General features: G+C 33.0%; 1 protein-coding gene across 2 annotated transcripts in view; it reads left to right on the forward strand.

Moving 5' to 3' along the window:
• LOC110997900 (netrin receptor UNC5C) overlaps positions 1-15,495 on the forward strand; it is a 72,069-nt gene that overhangs the window by 14,777 nt on the left and 41,797 nt on the right. For both annotated transcript variants that reach the window (XM_045632398.1, XM_045632399.1), the window contains exon 3: positions 2,464-3,024. In XM_045632398.1, the coding sequence (XP_045488354.1) occupies positions 2,464-3,024 (561 nt within the window). The remainder of the gene's footprint in view (positions 1-2,463; positions 3,025-15,495) is intronic.

Genomic DNA, 15,495 nt, shown 5'->3' on the forward strand with positions numbered 1-15,495 from the left:
TTAAACTCAAAATTAATTTCAATTGTCAACTATCAACAAGTAAGTTAAAGACCGCTTTTCGAAGATTAAACTAATTTACATTTATCTTATTCATAAATTTAAACTCTCTGTCTTCAGTCGGTAGCTCATGTATGAGCTGATCACGAGGTCAGCAAGGAACATCTGGAGCGGACGATCTTTTTGCACCGGTTTCTGTACAGCGCTCCTCATATCAGTGTATACATTTGAGGACGGTGAGTCCTTCACATGATCCGTCCATCTAGTTGGCCAACTGCCACGTGATCTTTCGCCTGTGTTACCAACCACGATCAGTTTTTCCAAGTTTTAGACAGGCGAGTCGGTATGCGGAGTTGGGTTAGGATTGATGAATTGGTACGCTGCGATAAATACACTAAAAGCCTTCAATTAAAGTGTCATCATTATCATGACGATTCAAAAATAAACAAACACGGCATGATATTCTAAGTTTCTAAGTTTTTTTGGCTTCGTAAACAGGTATCGGTAATGTGCAGTAAGTTTATATTATATCTTATACGAATTTTGAATTATTTTTGTTGAAATGCACACTATTGTTGTGCAATGCTCTTATATTTGTTAATTGAAACACTAAATTATTTCTATAAATTATCAGTAACGGTGATTTATCGCGTGCCCTACGGCCCGTAAAATTTCATAAGTCAAAAGAAATATACTCGGAAACCAGTCAGCTAAAACCAATTAAAATGTAGAGGTTGCTCAATGTGTTAAGTAAGCTCCGATATAAGCGTTAATCAAACGCCTCTAATAGAATATTTAATTGACAAACCCACGTCAGCCTAGACGAGTGTGTGACATGGGAATATTGATTAAAACCTCATACGCTTTTCATTTGATTGGATTTTAGAAAATTACATCCAAAATTCAAATTCAGAATGTACCTGTTACGCTAACGAATTACTTGAAGTACCTAGATTAAATTATTTGGTAGTATGGTCTTTACATTAATTAAGATTATATGAGTGATTTCTTTTAAATATTGAGATAAAACTTTTGTTTATTTTTTAACGCTCCTATCTATAGACCTATAATGCACAAAGAACAGAAATAATGAAAAACATGCTTATATTCATTAATATTAAGTATATGAGTGATTTCCTTTAAATTATGAAGAACAATATCGGTAACTCGTAATGCCCTTGTATAGTAGAGAGATAGAAGAAAACAAAGAATATATACCGAAATTTTAATTGATATTTAATAATATGAGAGCAGCAGTTATAGCGTGCGACCCGCATCCCTGAGGTCGTTGGTTCGACTGTGAACCAATGGACTCTCTTTCTATTTGCGCATTTAACATTCGTTCATGATTAAAACATTGTAGAGGTAACCTTAAACCCGATGTGATGTGTGTCCAGGCTGATCACATATTAGATTGACTGATGATCATGAAATCTGTCATTGCTTTATTTTATATAGTCAGCTCAGAATTTGTTAGGTATATTATGTATACAAATAAATTAACCTCTCCATATTAAACATTACGCATAAATTTATTATCGCTTTGTTCAATACACCATAACATTTTATAACGTTAAAAACCTTAGTCAAGCGATTAGCCTTCCTCTCTTTGTTTCAGAATTATTGATTCAAGCTCATGATTATACAACAGGTAGAGAAGTTACCTTCGTAAATATTTATGTTACCGTTCTTGGAAGTTCCTACTTGGTATTTCACTTCAACCGATACGCATGTCAATCTTTTATTGGATTTTGCATTGAAGGTTTCTTGGATAACATTTCTCTCTCGTTAGAAATTTATTTTGTATTTAAACGGATAGATCATCAAATAAATTATTGGTCAGTCAACCGTGAAAAATCAGTTAAAATTCCATATCCGTTATCAATGAAAAACGCCCAATCTCATTAACGAAAAATAGCTCTCAGGAAATCACACCCGACCCCACAGAATCGGAAATAGAAATAACTCGGAAGTGAAACTAATTAAGTTATCCGCGTCTCACGTGACTTGCGGTTTATTTTCGTACCATTCCACATTTCAAATAGTAACACAATACTAGAGTATTACTGTCAACACTGTCGGAGGAGAAACATACACTGATGTGCTGATAACGATTTCTGAGCGAAATTTTGCCGAGGGTGCTTCAGTTTTTGTCAATTCAAAATTCATCCCTCCTGCACAGATATTAGGTGACATTTCGGATGTTGAATGTGAAATTGGTAAAGTGGGGTATACAGTATCCAAATATCTATGTTTTGCGTGTAAACAGGCGCGAGTGAGGCGTCAACCAGGTGCGGACTTTTGAGAGAAATCGATGGTGTTCTCAAGGGAGGAGTTATTATGACAGTTGTCGTTTATTTTAACTGGCACGCGACTTTATTAACTATCTACAATTAGAACGTATTATAAGGGTGTTTATTTTCGTTCAAGCTTAGTATAATAATCTCTGTAATTTTTTTTTTTCAGAGGAGTCGAGCTCAACAGACCCTGAGAATACCACAACGCAAACTCCTCCAATTCCCCTGAGACCAGAATATGCACATCCTGCAGGTGTTGAAGCATTGGACCCCTACAACTCAGAGAAGAATCCCCCACCACATAGAGACTACTTGGAAGAAGATTACGACCACGAGAGTCACAAGGATGACGACCATGATAACAGAGATGATGCAGACGAGCTGCCGTCTCTCTCTGGAGACCATTTGCTACAGAGTTCCTCTGAGTTACCAATGTTTTTACTAGAACCTCAACATGCATATGTTGTGCGAAATAAACCAGCGACTTTGCGGTGTCGTGCGGCAAATGCATTGCAAGTGTACTTTATGTGTAACGATGTTAGGTCAGTGGGAAGCACTCAGTTTGAGTTCGTGGACCCTCAAAGTGGGATCAGAATTGTGGAAGCCGAGTGTAATGTGACTAGGGACCATTTGGAGGAGTATTTTGGTGAAGATCGTTTTGCGTGCAAATGTCATGCGTGGAGCAGTCGGGGAGATATAAGGAGTCAACCAGCGATTGTGGAACTAGCTTGTAAGTAAACTTTTGTTTATGTTTTAATCGTTCCTACCTACACTCGTAGTCGTGCTTTGTTTCACGTTCCTCAAATCAATACTAATTATGCTAAAAACTCAGTTTTGTATCGCGCTGCCCGGACATACAATGACCACTATTTGGGCCTTGACTTGTTTGGGTTATCGCGGAATGTGGTTAAAAAATGTATTAGGAATACCCACAGCGCAAAATCACACACATCATGAGCACACCCCACATACACACCATCACGTACATACCCACACTTTTACATCATCGCACAACACAACTAATTACTTAAGCTTAGTTAAATAAATTAAATCACAATTATTTGTCCCCTTTTTTAAATCTTTTTATTGTTAAATATATCATGTATTCCATATTTGGCTATATTCACAGTGTATTTGTCTGTCATTATGTATAATTTATGTTAGCTGTAGGAGTACTCAATAAATAAATAAATAAATAATTTTCTTCGGTTCTGCTTAGTTAATGCTTTGAAGGAAACTTCGTGAGGAAAGGGGAATTACTTAGATTTTGTATGAAAATTCAATGCATTTTTGACATACGCATATGCGTCTTTCGCCCGTAGACGTAAAATTCACAAAGTACAGAAATAATAATTATATATACGGATTCATTACTATAAGTATAAAAACGTTAAAGTTTTATTATATAAAAGCTTTACAAATAAAGCATCAATATATTATCACGCATATATTACAGATTACAGTTTGTATAATGTAATAAATTGAAATCTAAGAACATTTAATAAATGCATATGAATTATATGACCTGTAAATTTACGACTTCTTGTCACGTTGGTTCTAAACAGCCCGACACCTGTAAGAACCGATGAATATTAAAAATAAAATATCGGTGAAACACAAACGATGCCAATAAAAACGTCAATAAATGTTTGATACTAATCGCATAAAATCATATCCGGTGTGAATGGTTGGTAGTAGAATTAGAACAGTTGGACTGAGTTTATCGTATTATTATTTTTTAAATTTATTTTAAAATTTCTGCTAATTTAAATATAGACACATATTTCAACAGAGTATCAGTAAGTTGAAAGGAAGGTTACACAATTTGATAGTAGGCTGGTCTTAAAAAGAAATAGGGATGTTGTCGTCGACCGTAAGGACCGACTTCGCTAAACGCAAGCAGACTATACACTGATGACTACAGATATTTATAATAAATTAAATAGGCTGCTTAATATCTACCCGCACACCGTTGGATCCGTTCATCACCAAAGACTTGCGAAGACAGTCAAAGCAAGCTTTGTAATTCCTATAGAGATAACTATATACACAAAACTCTATATATATATATCTTAATATATATATTTCTTGTGTGCGTGTGTATGTGACTGAACTCCTCCTAAACGACTGGACCAATTTTGATGAAATTTTTTGTGTGTGTTCGTGGAGATTCGAGAATGGTTTAGATTCACAATTTTGTCCGCTGGACAATGTTTTTTTTAATTAATTAGTAGTTGTTGATTTTGGAATGTTTTACATTTGATCCGACAGACGGCGCTACCATCGCACTGTCAAATTTTAAATAATATTCGAATTTTAATTTTAGTCTGTCCCGACAGTTAGCGCGGCGATCAAATTAAAAAAAAGTTTTGTTATCATTGTGTTAGTGTAGACCATGTGCTGGATCGTTAGATATTGTCATAACATTTGAATAATAATTTTCATCAAAATGGTCCAGAATGTTTTAGCTTATTAAAAAAAGTTTGAAATTTTCAAATTAAAGACGTATAGACAGGACAACGTCTGTCGGATCCGCTAGTATATATATATATATATATATATATATATATATATATCTGTGTGTGTGTATAATGCAAAGCAACTCCACCCAACTCTTTCAAATATTCTGTGACGTGATGCAATGTTTAGTAAAAGCTCATAATTTGAGTATTTCCGTTGGTTATTTTGATATAACCTACTTTCTTGAACCGTGACGATCCTTGAGTTAAAATTAAATTTTCTATGAATATTCTTGTTTCCTCTAAGCTTCAGGAAGTTTATGACATTAACAAACTTCAAATAAAAAAATAGTTCTTGGAATGGTGTCTCATAGTGATCCTATTTTCAAATACTTGTCAGTCACTTCGTAAAAGCTTTTGTAATTTATTGCTCCGAATAAATGATACTTATGTCGGTCGCATCGTAAGGACTGAATTTGCCAGACGCAATATGTAGGCAGACGCTAATATTAAAAAAAAATTTATTATTATATTTTTTATATAATTAAGTTTGATTTGAAAGAGCTGGAAACACTGTCACATGTATTTTTACTGAATAGAGAAATATTGTCACATTTAATTTTTATTTATAATGTATTAACTTTTCGAAAAAAAAATATTATGTCCTGCAACAGTGTAGTATAGAAATCTTTAAAATATCAATTAATGCCAGTAATTCATTAACAAACTACAGTTTTTTTTTATAGAACAGGAATAAAATTAAAATTATTAATAAAATAAAATTAAATGTTATGTTAGACTAGTGGCTAAATACACTAAATACACGAATAAGTGTCTTCGCGAGACTGCTATTCGTGAATTTGAATCGTGAATTTTCCTTTTTCTTCATAGGTTTTTTTGCACTTTGTCTATCGCCGTTCTTGTAAAGGGAAGCGGTTACTAAGTAGGATATACAAGGCAAATGTGGATGGTGAAGTCGGGTTGGTTAGGACTTGTCTTAAATACCTGGACCAACTCCAGGAGGTACTAGAGAAGGGAGATGTTAAACCCATATGCGAAGAGAGTGGTGAAGGTAATAATAATAATTAATAATTAGGCGGGGAATGGGCGTATTGATAAATAATATGTAGTGCCAACATTCTTTAAATTGTAGCAAACCAGACCGGAACTCAACATTGTTGTTTCTTCTTCACTTCTTCTTTAGGTCGTCGAACTTCTGCTCTTACTTGAACCCACGAATAGGTTTACAATGGTTTGTCACAAACACTTCTCAGCCATTTAAGTACACATTTAAAAAACACAATAATCCAATTACCGTACCGACGATCGTTTGGAAATTTGTTTTGACATGACAAATGGGTTGCTTGCCCATCAAATATTGTAAGATATACGAGTACTTATAAAATCCATTAGAGACCTCAATTTAATTCAATGTTGGATAAATCATAGCGGATATTAAATAAATGTCTGGCGTCTTGTAGATTTATTGTCTATTTCATGTGTCTTCGTGGATGTTCTATCGATTTTATAACTCTCAAATCGTTAAATAATGTTTTGTTAATACTGGTTTGCTTTGTTGGACGTTATTTTTTAAATATTTTCTATATAAATTTACTTATTGTAAATATATTGAAATCACTCATTTGTTATAAACACATTCTTATGTTTGGTAAGTTTTACACTGGTAAGTATAATTTATATTAGTAATTGTCTTCATCGTATATAATATCGAAACAATAATTTATTTTTTTGTCACTTTTGTTAAGAAAGACTTAACGATATATAGGAATAGTTTGTTAATAGATTGAAGCTATGTATTATTATAAACTTATAAATATTTTACATAATCTTAAAGTTAATCTTAAAGTTTTCCCGACGTTGTGTGTTTTCTTTAAATGTGTAAAAGTTATGTTAATAAAATACAATACTAGTATAAACTTTTAGGTCTGGGCCTCTGCTTCCTGTACCTGTTTCATGATCAGAAGTCTGATGTGACAAGTCGGTTTCCTCACTATGTTTTTCTCCACCGTTCGAGCGAATGTAAATGCTCACCTAAGTCCATTGGTACACAGCCGAGGATCAAACCCACAACCTCAGAGATGAGAGTCGCACACTGAAGCCACTAGGCCAAGACTTCGCATATACGAATAATTACACGTTCAGTTTTAAGTCTATAAATAAAATATGCGTGAATTAATATAGCCATTTTTCACCGTTAGTTATTAACATCTATTACAGTAAGAAATATATTACCTGAGTCATTTATTTTAATTTACCGAATGCATATTTATGATGCAACTGTATTTACATAGCATTCATTTACTTCGCTTAACATCGCTTTTGGAGACAAGCACATTGAATATTAAATGGAAAGAATAATTTGATATGCACCTGCCTGATTACAACCGTTAGATTTAATCAATATAAGATATATTTATACCACTTACCCGCGTACCCGCATTTTCCTTAATTTTATATTCTGTAAAAATAGTTTAACATTGTTATATTAATAATAATGAAGCCTTTAATCAATGATTGAGTGTCCATGGGCCGCGGTATCACTTAACATTGAGCCTCCTGCTCGTTTGCCTATTACATTTAAAAAAAAAACTTTATAAAAGACTAGCGGCCTGGTCTATCTTCGCATTTAGGATATTTATTTTTTAAACAATTTGGCATAAACGAACAGTAAATGCAGGACATGCCTAAATAATAATGTATTTAGCAATAGCGTATCGCTGGCTCCCTTTGAGTACGAGAAATGATTATTTAAAACTAAATGATACATAACAAATACTTAATAAACATTAACAATCGTAATTTTTACACCTTGGATGTAACCTTGATAGTTTTAGTTCTTAATCTTTATTTTTTCGTGCAATTAAAACAGCTTATATTAATTAATCCGTGATAATTGTAGCATTCAAATGGTGAAAGAATTTTTAAAATCGGTCTAGTACTTTTTTTGATACAACTCTTTACATACAAATCTTTCCTATACTTGATACACGACTTCAAATTTGATACAAAAATAATTATAAATAAATAAATAATATTATTTTCCCAAGCACCTCTTATACAATATAGGCCTCCTCCAATAGGCTCCATCTATCTCTCTTTTTCACTGACTTCTCTGAGCTCATCAGCCCATAGTGCAAGAGGTCGACTATCCCTCTTTCTTTTCCCTGGTGGCAATGTAACCTTGTTAAAATGTTTCTACCAAAATTAAATAATTTTCGCATTAGAAATAAATACTTTATTTTTATTTATTAATCACACGATATGTGTACAGTGTTGTTTCATTAGTAACTTAACGAAAAACCAATGTGTTCATACTTACATATCTAGTTATGAAAACTTTTTATCCGCGGGCTTAAACTAATAAATTTTATTTGGGCTTTTGCGTTCTAGTTTCAATAGAGGGTCATCAACCGGCTTTATAACTCCATATTTCATCCAGTTTTTATTTGAAAAGCTCCAAAGCTCTGAAAATCACCTCTCGTTTCATAATTTTAACAAGTTCAATTTTCATAACCCGACCTCGGTCTCTCATTTGGATTGAATGTGGATGACGCTTATTTTCAGTTCAATATCCGGGAAAACAATTTATCAAGCAACAACAAATGTAATAAAACAGATTAATAATAATAATGGGACTCCTTTTAATAATATATTTTAATAATTAAATTTTAAGGCTATTAACTACAATTATATATTTCTTTTTCATTATTTCATATAGTTTAGAATATATGGAATCCCCAGCAAGTGTATGTTACATTCAAATAAATGCAAACAAGACATGTATATTTAATGTAATAATAATTCCTATTAGTTTCTAATGCTTATATATTTTAAATAGATTTTAGAAGTTATCGTACCTAAAGGGATTCAAACAAAATAACTTAAAAGGCAGTGTAGGTTTTGAACCATAACAGATAACAAAAACTTAAATAAATTTTTTAACCAGTATAATTATCGTGAACCTAACTATGATTCGGGGTAATGGAACTGTGATGGCCGCAAATGATAAGTAGAGCATAGCTAGTGTTCGTGGCCCATAAATTACTTCACAGCATTTCATTTCCTGAGCACAATTCGCAATCCTACATGGTATCAAAATGGTCAGTATAATGCTTTTGGGTGCGAATTTAATTTATATTGTGTTTGCTACTGTTAGTAAATATTCAATGCCCCCCTGTATAATGAAAGTTATTAACTTAAGTACTTAATTGGCAAAATTTTGACATATATTCAAATTCAAAAATCATTTATTCATGTATGTTACATAATGTACACTTATGAACGTCAAATATATGTTTGCCATCCTATGCTTTACATTTATTTATATAGTTTCACACCTAAATCACATACAGGTACCTACCCACTTTCAAACCATCACACTACACCCACATTTGATAATTTTATTTATTTTTATCCTTGAGTAAATGTATACTTTGGCTATATGTTTAGTATAATTGTATTTTGTTTGTATATAATTTATGTTCGCTGTAGTATTGCGAAATAAATAAATCACGGGTCAAAAATGAGCTCAGTAGCACAAAAGTTTCTTCTTGCTGTATGCTTACTCATAATTTGAATTTTGAATTACTTGAACTAACCATGAGTAAATTATTTTTCATTTTATTCACAGTCATTTTCATATCCCTCTATCATGGTACATTACTTCCTCCATTGACCAGTTTTGACTCAAATAAGATCTACCTACCAACCCCAAATCATTTTTGTTCAGTTTGGACATGGGTATACAGAGACGCTAAACTTTTTGAGGTATAGGCATTTAAACGCTACTACGAATTGAAATGCAATTCAATTGCAATTGTAGTTAGTGAGTACTGTGTTTGAAACAAGAAACTTCGAATACGTGTCTCAGTGAAATTCAAGGAAAATTATTCACCTAAAGATAAGGATAAAACAGCTGTTTGGCTATCAATATTGTTCTTGCACCCACCACAGGCCAACACATGTAGGAACATTAAACTGCGTATAAAGACTGTAAGTATCCGTAAATCTTTGCTTAGAAGACTTAGCTGTGACACTTTTACGCGCACTCTCGATTCCGTAAGATGCATAGTGTAGGAGATGAATCTCAAAACGCTGGAATCACTTACGACACATAAGAACTAGTTTAATAATCGCTCGATTCTTAATGTTTTTTTTTATAGAACAGGGGGAAAACGGGGCCAGGCTCTTATGATGTAAGGTTGTAACGGGCCAACGGCCAGTCAATACCAGAGGGCTCGCGTGTCGGTTCCTGGCCTTTTAAAAATTGGTACGCTCTTGAAAGACCCTAAGTCGCATTAGTTCGGATATACAATAAGCATTTGGTATGGGCAATTGGTGTCCAATACGACATCGGTGAGATACAGAACGTTTTATAGCCTTTATTAAGAACTCATGGACCAATGCGACGGCTCCGTTTATCAAACAGGCACATGATGATGTTAAGTGATGTTAAGTGTAGTGCCCATGAACACATTGCCAGATTGCGTCGATAGATGAAACTTAGCCGCAGGTATTAGGGTAAAACCGGGATAGATGCCCCGCTGGGATAGATGCCTCGTTTCTAAAAAATCAACTTCCAGAGAACGAAACAGCAAATTCGTTGTTTACATACACGCCACATGCACTGACCATCTAGGTGATGCGCGAGTTATTGTGCTAGAGTGACGTTTCTCCCTTATGTGTCGAATTACATTTGCAGCGGACGCGACGAACGCTTCAAAATTTCAAACGTAAGTATTCACTATTCCATATCTTTATAAACAGTTAAATGATTACATTTTATTTGAATAGTTTTAATACATTGGTTCTTTGAGATCACATTTAAGAGTCAATCACTGATGTTTGCATTTATTTTATTTATAAAATATTCAAAGGCATCTATCCCTAGTGAAAAGGATAGTTGCCCCGAGTTTGCAAGGGATAGTTGACTTTAGGGGCATCTATCCCTCTATACTGCAAAAGCCTTATCAAAGTATTTAAAAGTCATAGTCGTGAATATTTTGGTATTTCCTAATAGTAGAATATTAGAAAACACAAAAAAAATGTATCCATCTTTAATTTCATACTTCGAATGTAATGAAATGAGTGTAGACACTGTAGACACAGTGTTTTATTTATACTTACTTTGCTTATTGTAGGTGAGCCATGCCAAGGAAATACAAAAGAAAGGAGGGCGTATGAGCTCGAGTAGTTTCTTGGACAACAGAGCAGCTACAGTCAGCTTTTCATGAATTGGATAAAAAAGAATTGGGGATCAATGAAATATCCAGGCAATTTGGGATTCCATCCAGAACATTGCGAAGGCGTTACGCTATTAAAAACCAAACTAAGTTGACTTTGGGAAAACATCCTGTCCTGGGTTTTAAACACGAAAAAAGGTTGGTAGCGCACATTTTGAAGCTTAGCGACGCGGTATTTCCCCCAGATAGACGTTCTTTGCGTACGTTAGCATACCAATTTGCCGAAAAGCTGCAGATTCAACACAATTTTGATAATGAAAACCAGATAGCTGGGAATGAATGGTTCGAAAGCTTTATTGAGCGAAATCCAGAATTGTCTATTAGGCAAGCAGAAGGTTTATCTGTCGCTAGGGCTAAAGGTCTTAGCAGAGAAGAAGTGACTCTAAATAACGAAAAAAAAGAAACATCTACATTTTTAGTCGAAGCATCACCAATATCACAAATTCCTCTGACTTTAGCAAGGAGAGCTAAACAATCGGCAGATATTCTCCATTCTAGAGAAAAAATAAAAGAAAAAAGGGATATTGCTGGCAAGAAAAAGAAACAAATAGAATCTAAGATAAACAAGACTGAAGCTATGTTAATAATAAGAATATGTTAAGATATAAATAATATGTAATAAGAATATGTTGATTTTTATAAATGTTAAATAATTATTTCTACGTTAAAACGGGAATGTTTCGTTTGAGATGATTCTATATGATAGTTTTAATATGTTATCGCTTAAACAGTTTTTTTGCGTTTTTTGTTAAAGACATGCATAAATATAATTATGGTTAAGCATTTTATATTACCTACATATGAAGATAATTAATAAATATTACATTTTGATTATGTATTCTTGTCGATTATTTAAAAAGGCATCTATCCCGCATCACAGGCATCTATCCTCCTAAGTGATTTTATAGTGGGGCATCTATCCATATAGGTAGGCACCTATCCCCAAAAAATGTGTTTCGCAAGAATTACATTTTTACAAAACCAGTAATGGTTAGGTAATTAAATACAGTTTCTAAAGCTTTATGAATGATTAAACTAACTATATTACAGGGTCAATCTAAGCAAATATGTTTGGTATTCAAATAATGAAACAGTTTCGAAAAGTGGGGCATCTATCCCGGTTTTACCCTAATTCGAACAACTTTGACTCCAGAAGTTTCTTACTTTACAAAACTTGTTACTGAACACCTAGTCCTCTTTAGGAAGGACCGATTTAATCAAATTGTCTGTAAAATAAATCTTATAGAAACGGCGTTTGGCGCTCTGTTTAGCACCCAAAACACCCGATCGATTTAGTTATTAATACTGTCGTATTCTTACATATTTGACATACGAAAATCAATTAATAACTGTCATTGACAAAACTTTTGTAACAGTTATGTAAATATATTTATAGATACATAGTAAATTCGTTGCACTAAGTTAAGCGTTTTGTTAGTCTGTTTAGTTAATATCTGAGCAATCTTAGACTGTATGTTAACTTATGTTATAGTAAGTAACTTTATGGTCTTCTGTAGTCTCTGGTTAATCTGCATATTCAAATTAAGTATCTACATTTCACGCCAATAAGCTGTGAACCTAAGTTTCTTGAGACTTATCTAAAATTGAATAAAATTTAATTTACCATTAAAATTATATACAAAATTCTTGTGTCACAGTTGTTTGTTTGTAACATAACTGCTAACTTCTTTATTTATACGAACATTTGTATAATCGGTGTGCATTGCCTAAGTGCATTAATATTTAACATTAATTATTGATGATAAAGTCTCAGTATATACTTAAATATATTTAAATTAAATACAGCATAACAGTCAAACCCTGAACCCAGGAAATCTTTTAAACATACTTCAATATGGAACTTAATAAAGAACCTTTAAATTACGTAATTAAATATCAAAACAGCGTATCACATATATGTCAGTATGTTCCTGTAAGGTGGAACCGCGTGTGTCTAAACGTTTATCTCCTACGCTAAGTATTATCATTAATAGCCGTGTAGTTGCCTCTTCTGAGCGTATTTAAAGCTCGTGGAACAATTAAAACTGTCGGAACGAGAATTTAAAGCGTGTACAGTATGCAATTAGGGCGAGTGGCGTCTTCGTATATTTAGATGTTATGAGCGTCATATAACGATTTCCTAGCAGATTAGTTGAATCACGTTAATACTGCATACATATATAGGGTAGACAAACATATATGGATCACTATTTTCCCAGCCAAAAGCCTAGGGTACAAAAATGCAGAACTTGAATGCTGGTATCAAATCGTCCTAGATTTAACTATTTGTCTACTAGAATTTTCAAATAAGAGTAAAAATGTAGTGGAGATTAATTCAAGGTTGTAATATTACTATATTCATAATATATGAGTGTCTAATGTCCATGGACATGGACAAGCAGCATGTGTTAAGGTTCACAACTTTTTTTAAGGCATTTTTGCTGCGCACCAACACCATGTGGAACCAGCTGCCCACTGAAGTATTTCCGAACCAATTCCAAAGTCAAAATTGTTAAAGTCAAAAAGTTTAATCATATAGTTAAAACAATGTGTACTTAATATATGTTAAAAAATAAATACATATTAAATGCTTCAAATCAAGGGCGTGGAACGGAAGAGAAGACCTGGCAATAAACTCTCCGCCACTCTTTAATCGCCAAGTTTTTCGTTTACACTGATGACTTATAAAAGGAAAACATCGTGAGGCAGGCATTTAATTAAATTTTGACTGAATTATTCCGTTGTCATATCAATAAACGATCTATTTTATATTAGCCTAAATGAGTCTTTGAGGAACAATAACACCCGCATACTCATATGACATTCAAAAATATCATTGATTGAAATGTCAATTATAATAACTTGATATCTTAACAAAATAGGGCCTTTAGCGATCCAATTACAATTATGGGACAGTTTTCATTGCGCAATGATGGTACAATGCAGAAGCGGTGGTGTTTACATTAGAATAATATTATATTTATAGATGAGCCGGCTAACATAAACATTGAATAATACAACTATGTACTAAAAAATATACGATTTCGTCCAGTCGTCTTCAAGTAAAACAAATAAAACACATTGGTTGTGTTAAAAATTGGACTAAACTAATCAAGCGCCAAGAATACGTAGAAAGTTATCTGAACAAAAGAAAAGGAATTACATTTTCTATGGAATTAATTTTAATCAAGTATTTAGTATACATATTGACTTGAACATTAACGGAACCGTTTAAGTATTACCAGAATTGGTTACGCTTCGTTAGACAATGTGTAGGTAATATGTGTAAAAAAATTATTTATTAATGTCGAGGTAATTGTCAAGTAAGAAAATTAAAGACCCCCTTCCCCCCTATAATACCTATGTATTTAACTTATCGAGCTAGGTCTGGATATCCTTAGTTGCTCCCCTCACACTTTAAAATCGATTTTTGTTTAGTTTTTTGTAATTGTTTCTTTTTTGTAATGTTTTTGTTTAATAATTTTTTCGAGTGATATTTGTATGAGCTCTAAATGTATGTCGTGTTTGCCTTTAAGTGCTTGTCACATTAAAAATTTTATTTTGTTTGTTTTTACCAATGTATCAGTGTGCCGAGCGTTGGCAAGCTTTATCAATAAAAAAATACTTGTTCGGTCCCAATAAACAAATACCTGGTTCTCTAGGTATACATAAAATCGTATATATACTTAGTTCGCTGATCTGTCACTCTTGTAGTCCTTGCTTCGTCGACGCCTTCTAGTTTCCCTAAGGAAGAATACATATTGGAAATACTTGAGATAGTTTTATCTCATCCGGTTTTCTGAAAATCAAAGCACCTGGAGTGACTATGGCTCTGCAAATTCCCATCTTTTGGTGCTTAAAGGCATTTCCACCATAAAAAGCATTTTCTGCTATTTTTACTTCATATAAAATTTCATATTTTAATATCTATTACGAACAGAAGTACAAAAGTACTTTTCTCTTTATAAGCCGATTAATAACCGTAGACTCTTTAAGTGGGTAAATGGAATTGTGCTTTGAAATAATATTCTTTTATATTCTTCAAATAATAACTCGAGTATTTGGTAATAATTATAACAAGTAAATTGTTTTAATACATTATTTACTTTTCGAAAACGATACTTTCAATTCTTGAATATATCTATTAAAAAATAATACAGATGCTACAAGTGAAGATTAACCGTAATATGTTAGAAAAAAGGAACATAGTTAAAATATTTTATGAGTGACAGCATATATGTATATGTAATGATTACTCTTTTATTAAGAATTAACATTCAAAGAGTAGAATCATTCAAAATACTGCAATTATACTGTTTGTTTCAAATTCACGAAAGAAATGTGTTTGCACATTTCACAAAGGATCCGAATTCATTTGTATGCGAAGCTAGTTGATGTCCTATGTCCACCTTTGTCTGCATTTCCGGGCCGCGGAGCCGACATGGCGAAAATTCCTAAACAGCATGAGAACAGTATTCA

The sequence above is a fragment of the Pieris rapae genome, chromosome 19, assembly GCF_905147795.1.
Source record: "Pieris rapae chromosome 19, ilPieRapa1.1, whole genome shotgun sequence".
NCBI lineage: Eukaryota > Metazoa > Arthropoda > Insecta > Lepidoptera > Pieridae > Pieris > Pieris rapae.